At 41.0% G+C, this 16,099-nt stretch overlaps 1 protein-coding gene across 3 annotated transcripts in view; it reads left to right on the top strand.

Moving 5' to 3' along the window:
* Nucleotides 1–16,099, top strand: part of NHS (NHS actin remodeling regulator) — a 120,351-nt gene that overhangs the window by 96,935 nt on the left and 7,317 nt on the right. For all 3 annotated transcript variants that reach the window (XR_003093446.1, XM_025201099.1, XM_025201100.1), the window contains exons 4-8: nucleotides 2,688–2,750; nucleotides 4,920–5,112; nucleotides 7,888–8,019; nucleotides 9,247–12,210; nucleotides 13,557–13,683. Coding sequence is in view for 2 of the 3 variants with exons in the window: in XM_025201099.1 (XP_025056884.1) it covers nucleotides 2,688–2,750; nucleotides 4,920–5,112; nucleotides 7,888–8,019; nucleotides 9,247–12,210; nucleotides 13,557–13,683 (3,479 nt within the window). In the remaining variant the exon portion in view is untranslated. The remainder of the gene's footprint in view (nucleotides 1–2,687; nucleotides 2,751–4,919; nucleotides 5,113–7,887; nucleotides 8,020–9,246; nucleotides 12,211–13,556; nucleotides 13,684–16,099) is intronic.

Raw genomic sequence — 16,099 nt, 5'->3', positions numbered from 1 at the left:
CTTAAGAAAAAAAAAAGCCTCGCACTCACCGGCAGTAGTAGGGGCTGTGGGGGCTCTGGAGCCACGTGGCAGAGCTCCTCCCCCACCCCCCGACAAGGGGCAGCGGGGCTCCCCGAATGCCACCCCCCTCACCTGGCCCCAGCAGTCTGGGACTCAAAAAAATAAAAAAAATAAAAGGGCCCCTGCTGGCTGCTCCACCCAGCCCCAGCATTGTGGCAATTAAAAAAAAAAAGCCCCGTACTCACCAGCAGTAGCAGCTGCCATCGGGGGCACTGGGGCCTCATGGCAGAAACCCCTCCCTCCCCCCCCATGCAGCATGGGACAGTGGGAACCAGCCCTGGCCTCCTGGCACCCGCACTGCTGCTGCCCCATTGCACGGGTGCGGCCGGGGTTGGCAGGGCACTGCGTGGCTCTGCACACTGTAGGGCAGCTGGGGTCACTATACCTGTAACCTGGGCCCTGTGCTGCATAGAGGGGCTCTGCCACGAGGCCCCTGTGACCCTGACGGCAGCTGCTACTGCTGGTGAGTGCGGGGCTTTTTTTTTTAATTGCCACGATGCTGGGGCTGGGTGGAGTAACGATCGGGGGGATCGGGGGTAAGCAGGGGATGGGGCTGGGGGGGGCAGCCATCGGGGGGCTGGAGGGACAGCATTCCTGGGGGCCGGCGGAGCAGGGTCCCCCCACATGGTGCCTTTCCCCCTCCTCCAGCCCTCCCCGGCCTCTGTGGTTGTCTCAGGAAATAGTTCGGGACCGTGCCCTGCCCCGCTTTTTTCCCCTGCGTTTTTTTTTTTACCCTGGATATAAGGATATAAGGGGTCTAGTTTTGCCCCCATACTGCAAATTTGCAGCATGGAGAATGTTTTTTCATTCCACACATGCCTCTTGCAGTATCTCAAAGGGCTTTGAGATACTGCAAGATGCACATGCATGCTCATCTGGATGTGCCTATTAAGTTCAGAGGCATAAGAGGGCAGCTGTGTGCCCTGAGCAGCAGTAGAGCATGGCACAGCAGCAGCTTCCAGGTGTGGGTGGCAGTGGGTATGGCCAGCCAGCAATGGTCAGCTGCCTCAGATACCTCCTTTTGGTTACACTACTGATGAAGTCAGAAAGAAGAGATCCCTAGGCTCTCCCCTCTTGTATGTGTACCTAGAGGCACCATGTGGCCCTGATCTTAACATGGTGAGAATTTCCACATTTAAGACTCTGTCAAATCAGCGAAACTAGTCTCAGACAATCCACACTCCTCTTAGGAAGTCTTTAAAACCTGCCACAGAAAACTTGAATTCCAGTCTAAAAGTTGATTGGCTGCTGTGATTCTGCTCAGGGGAGATTACTGGAAGCTGTGGCGAGAGATGAAAGGATAGCATCATCCTTTCACATGGGAAAAGCTAGCGGAGACCTAAATTGTTGCTGTATTTCTTGTTTAGGTTCTTTGCAAAAACTGGGCAATAGTATTAAACACTGTTCAGTGCTTGGGGTCCCATTTTTTAGCCCTGCTCTCATTTTGAGAGAATTTGTTTTCGACTTAATCCAGATGGCTTGCTAAATATTTTTAGGAAAATTGGGAGTGGTCATTGATATTTGATTTGCTTCCCTTCTTCCATCATACATGAGGACACCTATTTTGGAAGCTGCATTCAGTTGTAGTCCTGGACAAAGAGGCAAGGTAATACTGGAGGCAGGACCACTATGTAGATACAGGCAACTTGTGAGAATTGGTGTTATTTAAAAGAAAAATTGACCTCAGGCAGTACTGAAAGTTAGGCCCTGAATGTCTCAGTACATCTGCATACCCTCCAGGGGTTCTCTGACTGTGGTCTGTGACTCACAGAACAGGCGGGTTTTGGTGCAGGCAGGAAGGAATGTGGCCCATAATTGGATCTCTTTGCTAGCCTACAAAATGAGAGACGTTCACTGTTACCCAGATGGAAAAATGCTTCATAACCAAAGGATTTCAGTACTAACAAAGGCCACATTTTCTTTTTTTTTTCTCTCTCTCTGTCTCTTTTTACCTTTTATTTAGCATTTCCAAAGATGTCATCTTTCACTTATAAGTGTTGGTACAAGTCATCATAAACAAACCAGGATCTCCGAGTCGAAAAAAAACTGAAAAATATTGGGATTCAGGGAGATCAAATAATATGCTGGACAGCTATATACATCCTTTAAAACATTATGCAAGTGCAGAGGAGACAACTGTCCTTTGTTATTCTGATGGAATGATTACAGCTTAGCTGGTTATAATAATGAAGTCAGAAATTCAGACTTGAACTACCAAATAATATCATCTGCAGAATTGCCCTTATTTATGTGCATTTTTAACTATAAGATAAAAACATCTTTAATCTCCACTTAACTAGAAGATATATAATTAATATGTAATTTGGATGAGCGCCTTATATTAACTTTGTGTCAATGCTAAGGAGTTGACTTAACATAAATCTGCATTAAAATGATTTAAGAATGTCTACACAAGTTTTGTGTCAATGGTCAAGTCCTTAAGTACCAAGTGATACCATGGAAAAAAGTAACAATTTCTAGAAGGTAAATTGCTCAGTTGGAAATAGACATTATAATTTTACTGTTTAACATTTCATACTCATTTCCCCAGACAAAACTGATGTTTTAACCAGAATCATTTTGTGTAAGTGTTTAATTTTTTTTTCTTTTACAATTCATGTTTATAGTTTAACAGCACCCGCTCGCCCTCCCCCACTGAGTGTTGCCACATGACCCCATGGAGTAGAAAGGTATTGGAAAAACCAGCATTCCTAAACTAACAGCCCTATCTCACTCATTTTCTCCCTTTCAAATTCTAACCCTTTCTCTTGCTTGCTGTTCTTTTGCTCACTTTTTGGCCTTGTCTTAAGGAAAACAGTTTTTATATATTACTCTTCTATCAATAAGGCATGCCAACTGCTTTCTTTTTAATTTGGGTAAGCTTAACAGGTTTAGTAGACTGGAAACTGTTTCCCCCTATTACCTAGTTTTGAAGGCCTAGAGCCAGATGGACTATGTGATTGCATATTCTTTTCTTGTAACATGTGGAGTTCCCCAGTATTTTTCAAAATCATAAGGAATCATTCAAATGATGCCCAAGGAAAAGCATGTATTTATTCCACAGACAGCTGTCATGTTTGTTGTTTAAGGGACAACTTCAGTAGATAGTCAGAGCCTGTAGTCAGGTCACTACTCTTTCTTTGTCTGGCAATCCATTGTTATTCACTGAATAAATCAGCAACAAATGCAGTCTGCATGTGTATATGTGAGTGTGTGTGTGTGTGTGGCTTTTTTTTTTTTTTTTTTTTTTGCATGCACCAAAACTTTTTTTTTTGGAAGTTACCTAGGAAACAAAGTCTTTTGTGCTTCAAGTTTATATGAGCTATTCACGTCTGCTGGGGATCGGCACAAAAGCTCCAGAGAGAAAGAAGACTGCAATGTTTTACTAAAACCCTACATGGAAAAAAATGTTTTTCTCAGGGGGGGAAAACATACACTCTCTTGGGTTTATGGGTGTTTTTGCAGATAACATTAACAAGGTAAGTAAGTGTCCTGCAATTTGGCTGTTAAGTATGATCTTAAACACTTTTGCAATCAGTTTGGAACTGTTGTTTGCCAAATTTTAGATCTGCAACTCCCACAGGATTTGTGAGAATGTGATTAAGAGAAGTGGCATAAAGGGAACAATTTTGGTTTGAGAATGTAATATTAAGCATGAAATGCTACATTTTGTGCCAAAGAAAGGAAGTAAAATATCTTATGTTAACTACATGTGCTCATAAAGCTAAATTTCTGGCAATAAACTGAAAGCAACAAACATAAATGAGAGCCTTAATAGTCAGCCAGCTGGGAATCTAACACTGAAAAGAAAACCAGGCTAGGAAATATTGCTAAATATTTACTGAAAGATACAGACAGGTTTCCTGAACTAGTCAAAGACTTGTCACAGAAATGCATTAACTACAGAAGACGGGAAAGATAGGCAGACAAAGAATAAGAGTTTCTCCCCCTCCCCCACTTCCAAACAAAACAGAAAGTTCTTTCCACAGACTGAGATGGTTTCAAAATATGTCTTTAATTCAGGAATAGAAGGAAATGTTGGTCACATATTCCTTTCTTGTTCATTGAAACTTCATCATTGCAGATAGGGTATTTCTCTTTTCTTTTTAAAAGCACTTACCTTCTTTTCTTCCATGTAATTAACTTCTCTCTGTGCTCATTCGGCTTTCTATATGTTTATGTCTAGTGGTCTTAGTAACATGTCTTGAAATATGTGTGCTCTCCAAATGATGCTTCTTAAAGTGACAGTCATTGGTTAGGATTCTTTTGACACTACTGCCGTCAACAGCACCTGCAGCCAAATATTTATTTGTAGATTTTTCCACACTCTTTGAACTGTTCATATTCCTGGTTGATTCATAAAAGCAAAATGTGTATTTTTCTAAAGCACGGATTGATATTTTGAAAGCTTTGGGCCCCTTGTCAAATTAATTATTTCTTGGGGCTCATTTTCAGAAGTTGTCACTACACTAGTGCTTATAGGTATTTGCATGCACATTTCTAGCAGTTCTATGTGCATGTGATAATGACATGCAAATATGGGTGTGGGTGGACTTAAAATTTGTGATAATGGGTACATATTGTAACAAATGTAGGCTATACCTTCAGAAACTGAAATATGTCCCCAAAAATAGTTACTCTTCACCACAATGTTTCCAGTATGTTGAGGATATGTTTTTTTTCTTACCGTAACATCACATCCACTTGGGAGAAAAAGTGCAGTTGACCTGTTTGAATATCTATAACTCTTTATTGCTTCCCTACAACCTACTTCTGATCTCAGTAGAAACTGCTTTGTTTAAAAATTAGCCTTGAAAGACTTAACAGTGAACACTGATTTTGAATGTGTTAATTTGCAGTCCCATCCACCCGAAGACGAAGATACAGATGTCATGTTAGGGCAGAGGCCGAAAAATCCAATACATAATATCCCTTCTACACTGGATAAGCAAACCAATTGGAGTAAAGCACTACCTCTCCCAACTCCGGAGGAGAAAATGAAACAAGATGCCCAAGTGATTTCCTCTTGCATTATCCCCATCAATGTCACTGGTACAAATCTCTTCTATTTCTTTTGCTTGATTTAAGGGTGTTTAGGTCAAAGCATGTTATTTTAAGTGTGTTTCAAAATACAAGACTTTGAGAGTCTACTGCAGTCCCTCAAGAATTTAGGTTAGAAGACATTTAATTAACTAAATTCATTCCTAGTGTACATCCAATATGGTTGTTGAAGTTACAGCTAGGATTAATTTGGCTGTAACTTCAGTGTATTGGTGTCATGTTATAAACTATTATCTAGCATAAGTGTCTATAGTATGATGTGTAATTTTGTTATATATAACACTAATTGTTTTTATTCATAAAGACATAACATAGCTCTTTGAGTTTAGTTGAAAGATAACACAGAAAGCCGCAGTGATTGATCATATGATTATCATGTGTAACGGAGCAAATAAGAGCAAAGAATATACTTAGTATTTGTACTGTGTTGAATATATAAGTATTGGTTATATAACTTGTAAACGACTGCTTTGAGCTCTCTTTTCATGCCTCTAGGTTGAAGGTATAGTACTGGCATCTTTATTTATAAGGCTTTTAAATTTTAAGTCACTGAATTTATCTAAAGGATTCACTTCCATATTAATATGCAGCATGTATATAGGCTATGAAATATGAGTGATAATTTATTTTCCAAAATGACAAGTATCAGCTCCTTTCTTTCTCTCTCGCTTGCTTGCTCTCTCTGTCCCCTCACCTCCTTGTATCATTTGGTGCTCTCATAAATAGGAAAATTATGTGACCTTTTCCCCCAAATTTTTATACCACATTTTTATTCCTTTAAGAATGTAAACTTGGCAAACTTCTATGATTAAAGATTTTGGTACAGAGATCACAAAAAACAGTTGCAAATTTACAGTTAGCTTTATAACATAAATATTATGTATTTCATTGGGCTGTTCTAAAATTGCTACAAATAGAATGTATGTGGGGAGGTCTTATGTCTATGCCCTAGACAAAAGTAAAATTGTGATGTTTGTCCACTCCTAAAGACAGTATTAATTCAAAATATAGTACAGCACTTTAAGGAATATATTCTCTTGGGTATGCTACTTTCTAATATCACTCAGGTTGCACGCCCATTTTGGAGCAGAGTATAACTCCAAGTCGGGGGCAAATGTCAACTTTTCAAGAAACAGAGATATTTAGGTAAAACTAACATGTCTTAAATTGGAACCAACCTTTTCCTGATCAGTTTTAGAGACCAAGTATAGCACGTAAAATTCTGCATGTCTGTCTTTATCATCCTTACTCAAACTTTTTGGAAGTAATTTTGCACATATCAAAGGGGATATGCCCAAGATCACTTGGCTTTAGCAGATAACCCTGCATGTTTGCCACAAGGATTATGTTGAAAGAAGGTACAATTGCTGAAACTTCTGATTGCTGATAGTTCTGATTTTCATTTACAACAATCTGTTTTTATTTTATTTTTTTAAATTTCCAACCTGATAAATACGTGACTTTTAAGAATTACAGTTAATGGAATGCATAGCTCTTTTGTTCATCATTAAAGAAAGTTCTTCCTCTGCTTGTTCCAGGGGCATTGGTGGTTACAGGACATCTGTCTGACGCCTCTATCTCACAGTAGTAGATTTCAAGAAGAACTTTTACAAGAAAGTTACTTTTTAATGTTTTACATTGTTATGTAATGTAATCTGTATGTGTATGTCTGTGTATAATTATGGTTGATATAATTATACACTATTTAAATAGAGCTTTTTGAATCAGGAGGGGTTTTTTTTGGTTTCGGTTTTCTTTGTTTGTTTGTTTTCTTATTATTACGAACCACAATAACAAGTGGCCTTAACTTCAGTGTTTACGGATCTGGCACATTTATTAAAACATGAACCTTGCCTACTTCAGAGAGCATGACTTTACATTTGCTAAAGAAACTATAAAAGCTAAGTGCTAATGTTTGGCTGGCTCCCAATTAACTTTATATTGGCTGTGGAGCAGGAGAGAAAGCTTTCCTGAAGCAACAAGATGCAAAGCAAAGTATTCTTATCTATTCTAATAAATGGGTACCTGAAGTGCAGCTACAAAATCCACATTAAGGCACTGAAATATGCAGCCTGGTTTTCAAAAATGCTCATTACTTAGCAACTACCATTAACTTCTCTGAGAGCTCCTGGATACTGAGCACTTCATAAGTCCACACCAGCTATTGAGGTGTCTACCTGTGGTTTTAGAATTTGCATTTTTAGGTGCCCATTTATGTAATTCTTGGCCACAGATAATAGTTAAGAAGAACGTTCTCTAAGCTTGAATGTGGACTTCGGAGTCCAACTTTAGGCAACTTTTTTTGAAAATCCTGGCAATTCTATTTTGACTTGTGCCTTGGCCTCCTAAGAGTCACCAGACTACTTCAAAATGGTTTTATGACCCAGTTTATTTGTTTTGAAATTAGTCAGACCATAGCTGAATGGATCATTATTTGCAGCAGTGTTGGTATCATTGCCTCCAAGGCAGACAAGCAAGTAGCTCTGACACAGATGCCTTGCCCTACAGAATTCTTAACTTTTTTTTCCTTTTCGTTTTTTATTTTTTCCCCTTCTGTTACTTTTGGCAAAGCAGGCTGCTGAGATGGGGCTGGAGTTAGAAGTAAAACTGTGATATACTATAATATACTTTACATAAGAGCTGCATAAGGGCTCCCTTATATTTATTCATAGGCTTAATCCAAGCTCACATACCTCCTCTGTGTTCCAGCCATGAAAATTTGTTTACCATTTCTAAAGGCTAATGAGACCTATTTATGGGTTGCAGGAGTTGGTTTTGACAGAGAGGCTAGTATACGCTGCTCTCTTGTTCATTCACAATCTGTACTACAGCGGAGACGAAAGTTGAGAAGGAGGAAAACCATCTCTGGCATCCCCAGAAGAGTGCAACAAGAAATAGGTGTAGTATAAATAAAAATCTTCAATAGATAGCATTCTAACTGACTTAAATTGCAGGGATATGAAGTGGTAGCCTGCCTTCCAAACAGCTTTCTAAGGAAGTTGTTAAGCTTTAATGGTTGTGAAGCTTGGAAATAATGTTTGTTTGTTTGTTTTTTTTCTTCCTTTAATACAGCAAGAAAAGCTATATCGCTCAATATGGCCTCTATGTACCAGAGACCTTACCGAGTGATATAGACATTCATGTTCAGCCCTTATTGTTTAAATGTAATCAGTTTACTTAATTTTTTTTCAGTTTATTTTTGTTCTATAACCATAGTTATGTACATAAAAAGTAACTAGATTCAGTGAAAGTTTTTTCTTGTGCAAGAGATCTTAAGGTAAAGAAGTGATAGATGTTACCCTCCAAGTTGATGAGCTGTCACAGCACGCAGAGCAACTTATGTGTATGACCAATTGAATGTTAGATATCTTCATTTGATATCTGCACAAGTGCTTTACGGAAAACTTTGCCAAACATTCTTTTTATGTGAAACTTTTTTACGATTTTCTTCCTCTTGTCCCTTACTATTGAAGATATTTGCGTGAAATCTGGTAGCCTAGTTGGGATCTTACTTAGGTTTGTATAGCAGCCAAGTTTAAAACTGTTGTGAGATCAGTAGTAGGCTCAGAGTCTGTATGTCTTCAGCTTTATTTCATCTGTACCTGAAGTCAGTCATGATCTTGTAGTTGGTTCCAGTGGAAATTGTATCGCAAACAGGAGTGTGTTCCTAGTAGGGAATAAACACCCGAACCTACGAAACAAAGAACCTATTGCTATTTAAATATCCTCAGTAATAAAAAAGAAGAGAAAAGAAATTCATAAATGATATAAAATTCAAATAGACCTGTTTGAAAAAGATGTTTACAAAGTTTTCTGTGAGGTATCATTTCATGCAAACAGCCAGTATTAGTTGAAATATGGTGTCACAAACTTAAAAGTGAATTTGTATCTAAGTGCAGCAAGACTAGCTCAGAGTGAGATCACTATGCAGGAACAAAAGAATTTCCCACTTTTCCAGGATAAGGTCTACCTTCATATTTTTTAAATATGTAAAGTTAAATTTGGTTCAATACTCAGCAAAAAAAAGAGACAAACCACAGCAGATATGTTTCTCAGATTGCTCTAAGGGTCATCCTTAGTCGGCAATGTGAAAGCGTATCTCACATTATTTTACGTATATCCTAGATTCTGATGAGTCTCCTGTAGCAAGAGAACGGAATGTAATTGTGCATACAAACCCAGACTTCTCCAGTACAGTCAACCGGAGATCAGGTACCAGAGACTCTGAGTGCCAGACTGAAGAAATTCTTATTGCTGCTCCATCCAGGAGAAGAATCCGAGCTCAGAGAGGTCAGAGTGTTGTAGCCTCCCTGTCACACTCAGCTGGCAACATCCTGGTGCTGACAGACAATGGGGATTCAGTGTTTGCTACAGCAGTGAGCAACCGCATCCGATCACGGAGTCTTCCTCGTGAAGGTGCTAGAACCAGTGAAGCTGATCAAGATGCTGGGGCCAAAACTTCAGTGTATGAAGCAAACTGCTTTTTGGCAAGCCAAGAAAGAATCCCAAAAAAGGGTAAAGATGCCATCGATAAACAAGATTCACAAGAACACCAGCCTATAGGTTTGACCTGTTCTCAGCATCTCCACAGTCCAGAGCATAACATAAATGAGAGAGGGAGGTCGAGGTTGTCCAGGATGGCAGATTCTGGTAGCTGTGAGATTTCCTCAAACTCTGACACCTTTGGGAGCCCCATTCACTCTATTTCCACAGCAGGTGTCCTTCTCAGCAGTCACATGGACCAAAAGGATGACCACCAGTCCTCCAGTGGGAACTGGAGTGGGAGTAGCTCAACATGTCCCTCACAGACATCTGAAACCATTCCTCCAGCTGCCTCTCCTCCACTGACTGGCTCTTCACACTGTGACTCAGAGCTATCATTGAACACCGCTCCTAACGCCAATGAGGATTCCAGTGTCTTTATAACAGAGCAGTTCAGTGATCACGTAGATAAGGTTAGAGGTCACAGGGCAAGCTCCTTCACCTCCACCGTAGCAGATTTATTTGATGACCCCAATAACAGCAACACGAGTGATAGCGAATGGAACTACTTGCATCATCATCACGATGCATCGTGTCGTCAGGATTTCAGCCCTGAACGCCCAAAGGCTGACAGCCTGGGATGCCCAAGTTTTACAAGCATGGCCACTTATGACAGTTTTCTAGAAAAGACTCCATCTGACAAGGCAGACAGTAGCTCTCACTTTTCTGTGGACACTGAAGGATATTATACCTCCATGCACTTTGACTGTGGTCTCAAGGGTAATAAAAGTTATATTTGTAACTATGCAGCCGCAGGCTCTGAGAGTGGCCAGAATGCAGGTGTTGCTTCCAGTATCACTGATTGTGCCTGGCAGGGTTGTGTAAACCACAGGAGGCAGGGAAGACAGAGTATCTCTCTTAAGAAACCAAAGGCAAAGCCAGCCCCACCAAAACGCAGCTCATCTTTGAGAAAATCTGAGAGCAGCATGGATCTTCCTGAGAAGAACGAACCAAAGATAAGCGGTGGGCAGCACGTGCCTCACACTTCCAGGGAAATGAAGTTGCCACTTGAGTTTTCAAACATACCCTCCAGAGTGGAAAACTCTAATCTGCCAAGCAAACAGGAACTCTCCTGGATTAACCAGAATGACAGTGGATTAAAGGACACTCCGTTTGACACCACAGATATTCCATCATTTAAAGATGAAGGTGCTGACCAATCTCACTATGCAGATCTCTGGCTTCTAAATGACTTGAAAACTAATGATCCTTATAGGTCTTTATCCAATTCAAGCACTGCTACGGGTACTACAGTCATAGAATGCATCAAGTCCCCAGAGAGTTCTGAATCACAAACGTCACAGTCTGGATCAAGAGCCACCACTCCATCCCTCCCCTCTGTTGATAATGAGTTTAAACTGGCTTCTCCAGAAAAGCTGGCTGGTTTAGCCTCCCCGTCTAGTGGTTACTCCAGTCAGTCTGAAACACCAACATCTTCTTTCCCAACAGCTTTCTTTTCTGGACCCTTATCCCCAGGGGGTGGTAAAAGAAAGCCAAAAGTACCAGAAAGGAAGTCCTCATTGCAACAGCCACCTTCTAAAGACGGCAATATATCTATAAACAAAGATCTTGAACTTCCAATTATACCTCCTACTCATCTTGACCTAAGTGCTCTTCATAATGTCTTGAATAAACCATTTTCTCACAGACACCAGTTGCATGTTTTGAATCACAATAAACAGAACGTGGTAGGAGAAGCGCTAAATCCTAATCCTCCACCAGCCCTTGCTATCACACCTTCAGTTTTAAAATCTGTTCACCTTAGATCAATTAATAAGCCTGAAGATGCAAAACAAAAAGACAGTGACACAGATCTTGTCTTCATAGAAGAAACCACATTAATGGTGACTGGCATTTCTCCAGTCAAAATGAAACCATTTGTAGGTAAAAAACCATTATCACGTCAGTACTCCACTGAAGATGCCATAATGTCCTATCCTGACTTTTCTCCAGTAGAGCCAGGCCCTGATAATCTGAATTCAGAAAAAAGTTCCTCTTTCACAGCACAGAATACTTGTGATCAAGACTCACTAACCTTAGCAAATGTGGATAGTTTAGAAGCTAAGTCCTTCAAAGACCATATGCACCCAGATAGTGAACTGTTACCAGAAAACACACCAAATAAAACCTGTAACACTTCTACAGAAGAATTTAAAAAAGGCGCAATTGTCTTCACAAGTGATTATGAAGCAAAGACAACTCCTGGCATGGAACAGGATGAGAGCCTTGATCACATGCAGATTCAGCAAGAATTATCAGCAGCCTCTGAACAAAAGTTTGTATCTGAACGTGTGAATGAAACCATATCCCAGCAGGGGGAAGCAGACTTTAGCAATCAGCTTAAGCACCAGTTTGATTTAAGCCACCATGATAACAAAGTGCCTGGGAATATCACCTATGAGTCCGAGACAGCAACTGTAAATTCACTCAGTGAAAATAGTTCCGAGCAAGAAAATGATATTGCATCAGGTATTGCAACCAAAAGTGCCTCTGATAACAGCAGGGCAGAGGAGACACAGGGGAGTGCAGATCATGCTTCATTGAAAGGTAAGTGTTTTAATTATTATTTCTATTCTTAAAGGGGTATATGGCATCCAAATTTATATTTAGCAATCTCTAAAAATATTGGATTGTACCTCCAGGATACCACAAATCAGCATAGCTCAATGAATATCAATCAGTGAAATTATCCTGGTTTAATAGCAGATGCTTCTCACCCTCTCTGCTTTAAAGATTCTTAGGAGAACTTGTATTTTACATTTTTCTGTGATTTTATTAATGTTAAAAAAAGAAAAGTTAACCAGCCCCTTGCACCAAGATACAGCATTTTGACAGATATATAGAATCACAGAATCGTAGAAAATGAGGGTTGGAAGGGACCTCAGGAGGTCATGTAGTCCAACCCCCTGCTCAAAGCAGAACCACCCCCAGCTATATCATCCCAGGCACATCTTTTTTCTAGCTGGGTTTTAAAAACCTCCAACGATGGAGATTCTACAACCTCTCTGGGTAAACTGTTCCAGTGTTATACTACCATCCTAGTAAAAAAGGTTTTCCTCGTATCTAACCTAAACTTCCCCTGCTGCAACTTGAGACCAGTGCTCCTTGTTCTGTCATCTGCCACCACTGAAAACAGTCCAGCTCCATCCTCTTTGAAACCACGTTTCAGGTAGTTGAAAGCCACTATCAAATCCCCCCTCAGTCTTCTCTTCTCCAGACTAAATAAACCCAGTTCCCTCAGCCTCTCCTCATAAGTCACATGCCCCAGCCCTCTAACTATTTTCATCGCCCTCCACTGGACTCTCTCCAGTTTGTCCACATCCTTTCTGCAGTGGGGGAGCCCCAAACTGGACACAATACTCCAGTGCTAAATAGACAGGAATAATCATTTCCCTTGGTCTGCTGGCAATGCTCCTACTAATGCAGCCCAGTATGCTGTTAGTCTTGTTTGCAACAAGGGCACATTTTTGGCTCATATTCAGCTCATTGTCCACTGTAACTTCCAGGTCCTTTTCTGCAGAGCTGCTGCTTAACCAGTTGGTCCCCAGCCTGTCCTGGTTCATAGGATTGTTTTGTCCTAAGTGCAGGACTTTACACTTTTCCTTGTTAATTGAATGAGATTTCTTTCAGTCCAGTCCTCCAATTTGTCAAGGTCTCTCTGAATCCTAGCCCTGCCCTCCTGGACTTGATGTGTGCTGTAAACTTGCTGAGGGTGCGCTCTATCCCATCTTCCAGGTCGTTGATGACATAGAATATTTAGACTAGATTATAAAGTGTATATTATTGTCTAGACAATTCCATTATTACTTGAGCCTGCAAATTGCATTAGCAGTTCTGTTGTAATGTGTGGCAGGCATCTGACTCATATCAGTGATTCCTTTTTCCTATTTAAGAATCTTCTCCAAGTGATGATTCCGTAATTTCGCCATTGAGTGAAGATTCTCAGCCTGAAACAGAAGATGTTTTTGTGTCTCCAAATAAACCTCGTACAACTGAAGATCTTTTTGCAGTCATTCACAGGTGATCTAACATTACATTTATTGAAAACCATCAAAATATTGAATCCAAGTTTCTCTTCCTAAAATCTACAATTAAGCATCAACTGAGAATAATCAGTGACTAAATCCTGATTAACTGTGTCATGTTTCCCTCTATTGGTTGGAATTACATATTGACAGTGCACCTTCTACTGTTATCAGCTAGTGGAAGCATTTTTTTGGTCCAGGTGACAAAAATCTGTCTTTTTGATGCTGAAGATCTTTGGTTTTAATCCCACAATAGCAAAACATTGCTGCTGTGTTGTCGTAGTTAAGATAGTATTTACTTTTACACTAAAACCAGCAATATAGGTTATTTGTTGTATGTGAGGAACGCAGTATAATCCAACTCTTGGTACATAGTGGGCATGTCTACACATGCATTTATGCCATTTTAAATTTACTGCACAGTAAATTACTGCACAGTAAGTGGGAATAGGCCCGCGTCTACATGAGCAAGTGTTAAAGCACATTAATGCTGTGTGTGTACTGACTTGGGACTAAAGTTAGTCCCAAGTCTATCCATACACACGGTGTTACTGTGCAGTAAGGTGCCTACATGTGTGTTACTGCGCAGTAACTAATCAGGCATAAATTTGATAACTGCATGATTCAGGTATCAAATTTATGCTCAAATCGGCATAAATTGTCATATTTACCACGCAGTATGAGCATGCATATGTACACGTACACCCATACTGTGCAGTAATTTTGGTTACTGCAGAGTAAATGAACTCATGTAGATGTGCCCAGTGTCTATGTAAAATTTAATTTTCTGAGGCACTTCAAGAAAATCTGCTATTTGGGTTCTTATAGTTCTAAAAATTAAAAATTGGTGCTCCCCTTCAAGAGTTTACTTTCTGAGTATCACAAATTTGAAGCCACTCTAGCTTAAAACTACAAACCATAGAAAATGAAATAAATATATATAAAGAGTCTTTGGAATTAAGTAATTACTTTGTTAATTAACAATAATTGATTTCCACTCCTCCAAACTCCTGCCTACGTATATGCATCAAATGTCTGGGTTACCTCTCATGCATACACCATGACACAGAAGGATTGATGGTTGCCAAAACAATAATTGATTAGGGTCAAAACTCTTGGTTTATAGCATGATAAGCTGAAGGAGAATATTACTTATTATAACTAATCTTATGACTGTAAGGGCCCCTCCAGACGTACAGGTTAAGGTACGATGGGATCTGATACTCAGTCCACATAATTGTGGTTCCTGCCTGCCACGTGTGTGGCAGGAGGCTATTTGCCCCTGCAGTGTGGCTGGGAGCTCCATCAGTTCATTTTTGAACTGGATGAATGGTTTGACAGAACTTTTTGCCTGTGAAAAAACAATAGCTACTGCTTAATAAAACATAGGGACACAAAATTGGAAGGGATCCCAGGGGTATTGCATCCAGTCCTGCACCCTCCGGGCAGCTATGTCTTTGGCCTCCGCCACATGTTATACTTATGCTGTGATTAACCAGTAGGGCTGTGCAAAATGGCTATGTTTCATTTCGGTTTTGGATTTGGCCATTTTGGAGGGCAGTGATTCATTTCAGTGTTTCAGATCACTGTTCCATTTCAATTTGGCCAAATCTGTTTCAGAGTTTCAACACTGTTTTGGTGATCTGGCCAAAGGCTATAATGGGGAATCACTAAAATGCCTATAACTTTGTCATTTCCTGCCTGATTTGGTGCAAATTGCAAGGATGGTAGCCCCTTCTGGGGGCATGAAGCCTTCCAGGTTTCAAGGAGATAGGTGCAGGAGTTTCTATGAAACTTCACCTTAAACTGTTCGAAGCAAAACCCATATCACTTGCCAGCAGTGGCAGCATGCTGTCATCCTGCATGCAGATCTGGGGGCCCGTGCCCCCCGGCAGGGCTGTGGGGCTGTGCCAGACTCCTCCACGGGCCCCCGGATCTGCGTGCAGGATGACAGCAGGCTGCCGCGCTGGGGCCAGCACCAGCACTAGGTTCTTTCCAGCACTTGGCACAGGCAGCACTGGGTTCTTTCTGGCACTCGACACCAAGCAGACTTGGGTGCTGGTGCTGGCGCCAGCTGGCAGCATGCTGTCATCCCATGTGCAGATCTGGGAGCCCGCACCCCCTGGGAGACCTGCAGGGCCATGCCAGACTCTTCCCGGGCGAGGCACGGGCCCCCAGATCTGCACATGGGATGACAGCATGCTGCCAGCTGGCGCCAGCACCAGCACCCAAGTCTGCTTGGTGTCGAGTGCCAGAAAGAACCCAGTGCTGGTGCTGGCCCCAGCTGGCAGCAGCAGCATGCTGTCATCTCAAGTGCAGATCTGGGGCCCCGCACTCCTAAGAAGAGTCCAACACAGCCCTGCATCTCTCCTGGGGGGGCACAGATCTGTGCACAGGATGATAGTGTCAGG

This window comes from Alligator sinensis, unplaced genomic scaffold (genome assembly GCF_000455745.1).
Source record: "Alligator sinensis unplaced genomic scaffold, ASM45574v1 scaffold583_1, whole genome shotgun sequence".
Taxonomy (NCBI): domain Eukaryota; kingdom Metazoa; phylum Chordata; order Crocodylia; family Alligatoridae; genus Alligator; species Alligator sinensis.
Note: the sequence above shows the minus strand (reverse complement) of the source record. Positions and strands in the feature narration are given on the sequence as shown.